General features: G+C 49.7%; 1 protein-coding gene across 1 annotated transcript in view; it reads left to right on the plus strand.

Moving 5' to 3' along the window:
- The first annotated feature begins 3,921 nt into the window (after positions 1 to 3,921).
- The window catches only part of hs6st1a (heparan sulfate 6-O-sulfotransferase 1a), a 49,984-nt gene continuing 43,385 nt past the window's right edge, over positions 3,922 to 10,520 (plus strand). Inside the window, exon 1 of the mRNA XM_084450922.1 lies at positions 3,922 to 4,704. Coding sequence (XP_084307048.1) covers positions 4,205 to 4,704 — 500 coding nt within the window. The 5' untranslated portion in view covers positions 3,922 to 4,204. The remainder of the gene's footprint in view (positions 4,705 to 10,520) is intronic.

Genomic DNA, 10,520 nt, shown 5'->3' on the forward strand with positions numbered 1-10,520 from the left:
GGGTGACAGGAAATGACGGAGTAGCTACATTTTTGTTCCGGTAAGTTTTATTTTTAAGTAGATCTCATTAATCTAGTCAAAACAAACAACAGAGATAAAATCCCCCCAGCCAACCCCCTCCCAGACAGACAGACAGACAGACAGACAGACAGACATATAATCTGAGACAGAGACAGGCAGATAGAAAGACAGGGAGAGAGACAGACAGACAGACAGACATAGTCTGAGACAGACAGACAGACAGACAGACAGACGTGCGTGCGTGCGTGTGCGTGCGTGTTTGTGTGCGTGTGGAAAGACTCACAATGAGACAGACTTCTCAAAACTAGACGTCTCGTCTCGCCTGTTGTACGCGACCCTGTGAGATGACGTGAGCGGACCACGACCCCCTGACCTTCCCCCCCGTCTGGAATGACCTTCAGATGACCTTCAGATGACCTCTGAAGTTTAACGTGGTCTTGAGTCACTGACCTTCAGATGACCAGTAGATGCCCTCTGAACTTTAACGTGGTCATGAGTCACTGAGAAACCCCCACCCTACAGTGCAGTGGGTTACGCACACACACACAGGAATGTTCCGGAAGGCAGGAACAGATGATAGTGGTGTTTGTCTCTGTTGTTGTTGTTGTTGTTGCTGCTGCTGTTGCTGTTGTTGTTATTTTGTATTCTGCTGCTTGTTCACATGGTATTTTTGTGAAAGAGACCTTGGTCTGTAACCCTGTCTAAATAAAGGATGAATCAATATACACAGACAGAGGGCTTTATTGGTGAGAGGGGAGAGTTAGTATTTGGGTCCTGGATCAAGTCATTAATCATGGTTATTGGGGCGAGACATGAGCAAGGTCCAGCTTCAGGCTCCCAGAGGACTAAAGGTGACACACACACCAACACAACATGCACATATGCACACACACATACAGTATGCACACACAATATGCACGCACACACAAACACATACAGTATGCACACACTCATATATGCACACACACAAACATACACACACACACATATGCGCAAGGCAAGGCAAGGCAAGTTTATTTATATAGCATATTTCAGCCACAGGGCAATTTAAGGTGCTTTACATGAGACATTAAAAGCATTAAAACAAAAAGCAAGTCATTATAGACATTTAAAACAAAAGGCAGGACAAATTAAAAGCATTAAAACAAAAAGCAAGTCATTATAGACGACGCATACACAACATGCAAGCACACACGTGCACACACATATGCACTCACACAATATGCACGCACACACACACACACACACACACAAAGACACACAATATGCACGCACAAACACACACTCTGGGAAATATGTCACCCGGTTGTGTTTTGATTCTGCCCCCCCCCTCCCCCCCCCCTCCCCCGAGGCACGTCCAAAGAAAATATTTGTGTCTGAAAGTTCAGAGAATAATTCATCTCAGAGGTCAAAGAGGAACAGTTTGTAAGTCCCTGGGAAACAGTTTGTTCTTCTATCAATTACCCAGCAGCCCTGCCCGCCAGCAACCCCGTCTTCACTGCGCCCTTCCTCCACACGTCCTCAGGGGCCGCGGCTCGCTGCTGTAGTTAAACACACTGATCCCTTTGTTTGGTTCCTTCACCGGAGTTTAACCGGGGTCTCTCTTTGCCGAACGGAAAAATAAGCCGCCGTGTGTTGGAGCCTGAGAGAACAGCCCTAGCTGGACCGCCGCCCCCAGGGGCCACACCCATCACACTGATCAATACACAACGCCGGGGACACATGGGCCCCGAAAAACACATGACGCCAACGACCCACCAGGTCAGGTGTCCACCGACTGACTGTAAAGTCCTTTCCTTCTAGAGCACGCTGAAATATAATAATGTTGTTTGTCTTTTTGGTGCCGTTATCAAAACAACACAATAATAATATATGCCTGCTTTCTAAAGAGCAGCACAATGCCCCACGACTCCAATCAGAAAACACCATTAAAGTAGAAGCTAATATTCACTATAGATAGCCCCTGGAGTGGCAAAGCAAATATCCATCCAACACCATCGTTATGCAAAGGCGCCAATAAGCCGGTTGCGTTGATGAACAGTCTGTCATAGCTGGATTACAGAGCCTGAGGGCTCCACACAACACCGCATCCATCTTGTTTAAGTAACACAGTGATCACACAAACACACTGTGATGGAGCAAACACTCACACATTCACACACGTGCGCATGTATGACCTCCCCATGTCAAACACAGCATACAGTCTCATACAGTACAATAATAATAATACACTTTATTTGTATGGCTCAAAGTGCTTTAGGAAGTTATAATCGCAAGAGTGAATAAGTGTGTGTGACGCTGCCTCTCTGTGAAGAAAGCATGGCAGTAAGCACGGCTGGATTTCTGAAGGCACACACACACACACACACACACACACACACACACACACAGTTTACACTCATGCTGTTTGCACCCGCCTGCCGCTGTATGCAGAGATCATCTTGTGAGGATAGAGGAGGGTAAAGAGATGTCTTCCAACAGGGCACAAGCTGCTCTTCGCGGTTATATCCAAGTTATGCAGACAGTCTCGATCGGAGGACTTTCATTTCACGCTATCTTGCCCCCAGATAGGCTACAATTAATAAATGAAAATGTCTGGGTTTAATTGTTGTTTTCAAAATTCCAATAGCCTACAGTCGTGTTGCCAGCCAGTACAAAATGTATTATTTAGGCACTTTTTCTGCCCATAACTTAAATATCTGCAGACTCTGCACTTTGCATGAGCCAGGTAGGCATTGTCTCACCTTGACATTGCCCAAGGGGGACCTTCAGAGGGCCAGATTGAAAAACAAAAGATAGCCTTATCTGCACACCCAGCGGTCGAAACACGACTCTCTACCAGTCTCAGATCAGATGAGTCAGAACATGCTCGCCAGTAACCGGCCGTGGGAGGAACAGGACTTTGACAACTTGTTCTCTGCTGTCTGGTCTGCACTCTGTCGCCCGCCAGCGGTAGAAACGCGAACAGCAGCGTCCACACGCCAACTCCAAAACCACAACTAAACCGTCCTGAAGATGATCTGGGGGGTATTTCACAAAGCTGGCTAACTGAGTAAGCCTGACTTTTGCAATGAGTAAAACCTGAAAACTCTTCAGATCCGGGGCATGGACTGAAGAAAAAAATAAAATAAAATAAAAAAGCTTTCCGGGTTTTACTTTGTGCATAATTTAGGCTTACTCCGTTAGCCAGCTTTGTGAAACAGCCCCCTGATTAACAGACATTTTGTAGTTGTTCTCTGATTGTTGCCTAGTTGTTGTTTTTTCATAGTTTTCAACTAGCCTATAAGCGGTAAAAACAAGGCGATCCTTCTTTTGTATGGTTTAACCATGTGATCAAATATTATGCACTTCAGATGAGTAGATAAGAAAGTAGGACACTATTACTATTATTATTATTATTATTATTATCATTGTTGTTATTATTGGTATCATTATTATTATTGTTATTATTATTATTATTATTATTATTATTAGGCTGTTATTATTGTGTTATTACATGAGTAAAAGAAGCCTAAGCGTAAACTCCCTGAAAGACATAGTCAAGACCTGGTTTTCTTGTAGTCTATTCAGAGGTTGCAGATAATGTTGATCTTATGTTTCGATGCAATTTTATCAATTAATGAGCGCGACATAGATAAACCATTAGTGGTCCTATCTGTGGCTTGATGTCTAAAGAATGACGTCGAGCTTAAAAATCACAATTGCCCCCGTTCTCTGTTTGTACGTTTTTGTGTGTGCGTATGTTGGGGGGACTGAGAGAGAGAGAGAGAGAGAGAGAGAGAGAGAGAGAGAGAGAGAGGGAGAGAGAGGGAGGGGAATGTGTGTTGTGTAGAAAAAGGTAGGTTTCGCTGTGAATCCTGGGTAAGCTCCATAGCTGTATGGGCAGAGTAGCGAGGAGGACTTTGGCCACACATGATGCGGGAGCGAAAGTGAACTAGGGGGGACGGTCGCTCGGTAGGGCTACGGTGGTCTGGAAGTGTTTGTGGATTTTACGAGTTAACGCTGTGCCTTCGAACCTAGAACCCATTACAGTTACAATGTATCGACATCGCTACTTTAGTTGCGCGAGGCTATGATCGCGTTCCGTGCCGCGTCGCTTGCCGCGAAGGAGAAGAACGCAGCTCGGCGCGCCGCTGCCGCTCGGCGCTCACAGCAATGGTAGCTGAACCGCACTGGAGGGAACATGGTTGAGAGGAGCAGCAAATTTCTGTTGATCGTTGTCGGCTCGGTGTGTTTCATGCTGATCCTCTATCAGTACGTGGCCCCGGGAGTGATCAATTTCGGCTCCCCGCACGGCTATTTCACGGAAGAAGACGAGGGGGACATATTCCCCACCCCGGACCCGCACTACGTGAAGAAATACTATTTTCCCGTTCGGGACTTGGAGCGGACGGTTGATTTCGAAATCAAGGGGGAGGATGTGATCGTGTTCCTACACATCCAGAAGACGGGGGGGACCACCTTCGGCAGGCACCTGGTCCAGAATGTCCGCCTGGAGGTGCCGTGTGACTGCAGACCGGGCCAGAAGAAGTGTACCTGTTACCGGCCCAACCGTAAAGAGACCTGGCTCTTCTCCCGCTTCTCGACGGGCTGGAGCTGCGGCTTGCACGCGGACTGGACCGAACTAACGAACTGCGTGCCGGGGGTGCTCAACAAGAAGGAGAACAAACAGAAAACTCAGCGGTAAGAGAAAAACATATTTCACGTAGGCGTGTTGCCCAAACATGCCTTCCCTTTGACTTGACTGATAAAGAAAAACACTGGCGAGTCGATGCTTCACTAAAGCACAGCGACACACTTGAACTCTGCCTGACTCGGCTCAGGGCGTCTCACTCCTCAGGGCTCTCACTCCTCAGGGCGTCTCACTCCTCAGGGCGTCTCACTCCTCAGGGCGTCTCACTCCTCAGGGCGTCTCACCCCGTGTGGGGCGTCTCGGCGTTTCGCTGGGTGAGATTGGGGAGATGAGATGGGAGAGCGGGGCGAGTTGTTTTGCTCTTCTCTGTCCCCCGGCAGAGGAGGACTGGGGTGGGACAGCTCTGTGGCAAATCTACAGAACAGTAGTTTTAGGCTTAAAAGCGAAGGGAAGAGAGTCGGTGTTGTTGTTGAATCTACAGGCGGCTGATGGGACTTGGTGGGTCAGTGTTTTTCTGGGTGAGGATCAACAGGGTGATTAAGTTGGACGTTGCTGCCGCATGTGTCGGGATTACCTTGGGGGGGTGGAGGTAGAGGGAGAGGTCCAGCAGACCGTGGAGTGGAGCTAGAGAGAGAGAGAGGGAGAGGTCCAGCAGACTGGGGGGTGGAGGTAGAGAGAGAGAGAGAGGGAGAGGTCCAGCAGACTGGGGGTTGGAGGTAGAGAGAGGTCCAGCAGACTGGGGGGTGGAGGTAGAGAGAGAGAGAGAGGGAGAGGTCCAGCAGACTGGGGGTTGGAGGTAGAGAGAGGTCCAGCAGACTGGGGGGTGGAGGTAGAGAGAGAGAGAGAGGGAGAGGTCCAGCAGACTGGGGGTTGGAGGTAGAGAGAGGTCCAGCAGACTGGGGGGTGGAGGTAGAGAGAGAGGTCCAGCCCAGGGAAGGTGTCTGATTGTTGGCCACGGATTGAAACCGTCACCCTGGAAAGACAGCAGGTCGATTTCCCAGCCAGCCCGGTCACCCGGACATCCATGGGGCTGCTGCTCCGGGGTGGGGGGGGGGCTGGGAGGGTATGGGGGTCAGGGGGCTGGGGGTGGGGGGGGGGCTGGGAGGGTATGGGGGTCAGGGGGTGGAGGATTGGCTGGGGGGGGGGGGGGGGGGCTGGGGCTATGAGAGACCCTGCGGGGGTCTGGCTCTGCTCTAATCCTGGTGATTATTGCTGCTGAGATGAACACACACACACACACACACACACAGGGACATGCACACACACACACACACACACACACAGGGACATGCACAGACAGTGCAGTGGTCCTGGCGTCAGTCCCGGGCGTCCGTGGTCAGGTCGGTCAGAGGTGACGACATTCCTGACCGCTGAGATATCACCACAGACAGCGAGGACACACTCTGCCCTCATCACTTTATCACCCTCTAATCAGTTGTGTGTGTGTGTGTGTGTGTGTGTGTGTGTGTGTGTGTGTGTGTGTGTGTGTGTGTGTGAGAGAGAGAGAGGGGGGTGTTTGTGTGTTTGTGTGTGTGTGTGTGAGAGAGAGAGAGAGAGAGAGAGGTGTGTGTGTGTGCGTGTGTGTGTGTGTGTGCGTGTGTGTGTGTGTGTGTGTGTGTGTGTGTGTGTGTGTGTGTATACAAGCAAGGACCTTGGACCCGTACCTTGTGGCTGATGGCAATTCACTGGAGAATAACTGAACAGAAATAATAATGGCCGCCTAGAGAATAGAGGCAACCTGCAGGACTCGGCCCAGCGCCGGACAGATGCTCTCGGAACGCCGGGAGAGAGGGGCGTGTTCCCCGGGCTGGTTGCCGCGGAGACCAGCGTGTTGTCGGGGGAAGTTGGACGTCCGTCTGCGGGTGGCGGCGGCGGCGGCGGGAGGAGTGGTGGTCGAGAGGAAGGAGAGCGATACGCAGCGGCGGTCGTGGCGTGGTGTTTACCACGGTGACGTCAGCGGTACTGATCTATCATGGCTGGGGGGGAGAGAGAGAGAGAGATGAGGAGGAGGAGAGGGATGAAGAGGAGAGAGAGAGAGGAGGAGAGATGAGGAGGAGAGGAGTAGGGGGATGGAGAGGAGAGAGAGAGAGATGAGGAGGAGGAGAGAGAGATGAGGAGGAGGAGAGAGAGATGAGGAGGAGGATAGAGGGATGAAGAGGAGAGAGAGGAGGAGAGAGTGATGAGGAGGAGAGGAGTAGGGGGATGGAGAGGAGAGAGAGGAGGAGGAGGAGGATAGAGGGATGAAGAGGAGAGAGAGAGAGGAGGAGGAGGATAAAGGGATGAAGAGGAGGAGAGAGATGAGGAGAGGAGTAGGGGGATGGAGAGAAAGGGGAGGAGAGAGATGTGGGGGATAGAGGGATGGAGGGAGAGATGGAGAGTGATTTAGATTTAGTACAGTGGGGAGGGGCTTGATCCACAGTGTTATGGATGGATTTTGTCAGAGGAAAGTCATTTGTCTGGAGGGAGGGAGAGAGGGGAGGGAGGGAGAGAGAACAGGACATTTTTTGCAAAGTGGCTGGGCGAGAGAGATTAGTCATCGCTGTGGATGATGGAGGTAGAGAGAGATGGAGAGATGAGAGAGAGAGAGAGAGAAGTCACCTCACAGTGTGAGTGACTAAGAGAGATGTGACGAGATCAAGGCGTGGTGTTGTGAGGAACAAGATGTGTCAGAATCCAAGGACAGGAGTTAGCAAGACGGGAGCGGAGATGAATGGTGGGCGTTGGAAGGAGAGACGGATCAGTGAGATGTGTGGGAGGATGGTCACCTCTGTTAGAACGGCTCAGGGCACTGAGCTCGCCCTGAAAACGCCCTCTGTCATTTTCTGTGACTAAGACTCTGATATGTTTAAGCGCTCTTCAAACATGCGCGCACACAGTGATACTAAGGGCGTGGACAAGGAGTTTCTAATTGGTTAAGGTGATGGACATCACTTTAGAGGGCTGGGCTTTTAGAAGGAAAACCATCTGTTGTGTGTGTGTGTGTGTGTGTGTCTGTGTAATATATTTAATCCCTGTGGGTCTCATGTAATCATAGTAAGAGATGAGTGTAGTGGTGGCTAATTTTCTAGCCTGCGTCTCAGTCCTCCTTCCCCCTCTCTCTCCCTCCATCTCTCTTTCTCTCTCCCTCCATCTCTCTTCTTCTCTCCCCATCTCTAAAACCCCTCCCTTTCTTTCTTCATGATGGTGTGATTCTCTAATCAGACAGCAGGCTTACTTTCCGCCTGGTGACTTTATGGCCGGGGGCTCTCTCTCTCTCCATCTCTCTCTCTCTCTCTCTCTCTCTCTCTCTCTCTCCATCTCTCTCTCACCCACTCTCTCTCCCTTCATCTCTCTCTCACCCTCTCTCTCCCTCTCTCTTTCTCCCCTCTCTCTCTTCTTTTCTCTCTCACTCCCTCTCCCTCCCTTTTTCTCTCCCTCTCTCTATCCCTCCCTCTCTCTCCATCTCTCTTTCCAAGCGTGACTACTGCATTAAAGGAAATGTCTTTTCATGGAAGATTTGCTGCAATTTCCAAAATGGCTGCTTTGCCTAATGGACAACCGCCTTGGTTCTAATGAATGATTGCATGTATGAGCCAGGAGGAGAGGGGTGGGTGGGAGGATGAGTGAGGGGGAGAGGAGAGGAGGGGGGTTGGAGGATGAGTCAGGGGGAGAGGAGAGGAGGGGGGTGGGAGGATGAGTGAGGGGGAGAGGAGAGGAGGGGGGTGGGAGAATGAGTGAGGGGGAGAAGGGATGAGTGAGGGGGAGAGGAGAGGAGGGGGATGGATGGAGGGGTGAAAACATTTAGCATCATTGCTGGGGAGGGGGAGTATTCAATTAGCACGGTTGTCAGACTCTGTCCAATACTCTTCTTTCAATGGGACTATCTCAGATTCACATCACAAATCACCTCTCTGTGAAACGCTGGGGTGTGTGTGTGTGTGTGTGTGCGCGCGTGTGTGTGTGCGTGCGTGCGTGCGGAATGTGTAAGCGGTCAGGTATTTGTGTGTTAATCCAATCAGATTAGTTGAGATTAAACCCTGGAGGCTCGGCCCTCCGAGGCCGGGTTAGGCGCTCATCCTGGAACCTGGACTATCCATACGCCACAATCCCACAATCCCACAGTCCCAGAATCCCACAGCACCAACGACGGCATTCCAGAATAATATCCCTGACTTCAGGTCTCCTCAATCCTTTCCACAGATGAGACCTGATTTGAGACTGGAAAATACAACGTAGTCTCCCACTACTCTCCTCTTTCTCTCTGTTCTCTCCCTTTTCTCTCTCTCCATCTTTCTCTCTCTCCATCTCTCTCCATCTATCTCTCTCCCCCTCTCTCTCCATCTCTCTCCACCTATCTCTCTCTCCATCTCTCTATCTCCCTCTCTCTCTCTCTCTCTCTCTCTCCCCATCTTTCTCTCCACCTATCTCTCTCCCCCCTCTCTCTCCATCTCTCTCCATCTCTCTCTATCTCCCTCTCTCTCTCTCTCTCTCCCCCTCTCTTTCTCTCTCTCCCATCTTTCTCTCCACCTATCTCTCTCCCCCTCTCCCTCCCTCTCTCTCTCTCCCCCTCTCCCTCCATCTCTCTCTCTCTCCATATCTCTCTGTGTGTGAGTGTTTTGGTCAGATTGGTGGTTTGTTATCTGCTGCTGTTGGCCTGTTGACGCCAGCTTGGCCGGGGTGATGACAGGTCTTCTGGGGGCGGGGCTTTAGTTCACCCGTCAGATCTCTGTACTGTGAAGCTGTTGACGCCCACGGTGTGTTTTCTGATCAGTACTCCAAATGTGCACCGCTACACTGAAGAGGAACCCCTGAGATCCAGGAGCCATTTTCAGCTCACAGGCGTTGTTCCAAAGCACCTCTGCTACACACCTTGCGTTGCCTTGACGTAGCGTAGCTGCGCTAGCTGGTAGCTAGCTACCCATCCTGTGAGTCAGACTACCTACAAGCTAGGTGGCATGTTATGGTAGACTAGCAAGCTGGGTTGTTCGCTATTTAGCTAGCGTTGCATTATAAGATAAAACCGGATACTAAACATAAAGATGAATAAAAGGGAATTTAAGAACAATAAAACAATAAAATAACAATATTGATATAAGGATAATGGCAAGCTGGCCAAGAACAGACGACACCCGTCCTGAAAATGTGTCAGGAGCTGTCTGGTGAGGAGCGTTGTCTCAGGGGGAAACGCTAGCTTCCTCAGTAGCTAGTCTCTGCACTTCAGACCATCACTTTCAATCTCGCCGGTCCGCTGTTCGCAACTCCTTCTGTTATCGTGGTCCTTGATTTTCTTGTCGTCTTGTTTTAATTTCTTTTACATTTCTCCTGCCACTGTCATTATTCTGTGTGTGAACAATGTTTGGCTCACTTGCAGGAAATGTTTGCATCAACCTTAGAATGTTCAATAAGGCCTTAGAATGTTCAATAAGGCCTTAGAATGCTCAATAAGGCCTTAGAATGCTCAATAAGGCCTTAGAATGCTCAATAAGACCTTAGAATGCTCAATAAGGCCTTAGAATGCTCAATAAGACCTTAGAATGCTCAATAAGGCCTTAGAATGCTCAATAAGGCCTTAGAATGCTCAATACGGCCTTAGAATGCTCAATAAGGCCTTAGAATGCTCAATAAGACCTTAGAATGCTCAATAAGACCTTAGAATGCTCAATAAGGCCTTAGAATGCTCAATAAGGCATTAGAATGCTCAATAAGGCCTTAGAATGCTCAATAAGGCCTTAGAATGCTCAATAAGGCATTAGAATGCTCAATAAGGCCTTAGAATGCTCAATAAGGCATTAGAATGCTCAATAAGGTCTTAGAATGCTCAATAAGGCCTCAGAATGCTCAATAAGGCCTTAGAATGCTCAATAAGGCCTTAGAATGCTCAATAAGG

This window comes from Borostomias antarcticus (assembly GCF_949987555.1).
Source record: "Borostomias antarcticus genome assembly, chromosome: 16".
Lineage (NCBI taxonomy): Eukaryota > Metazoa > Chordata > Actinopteri > Stomiiformes > Stomiidae > Borostomias > Borostomias antarcticus.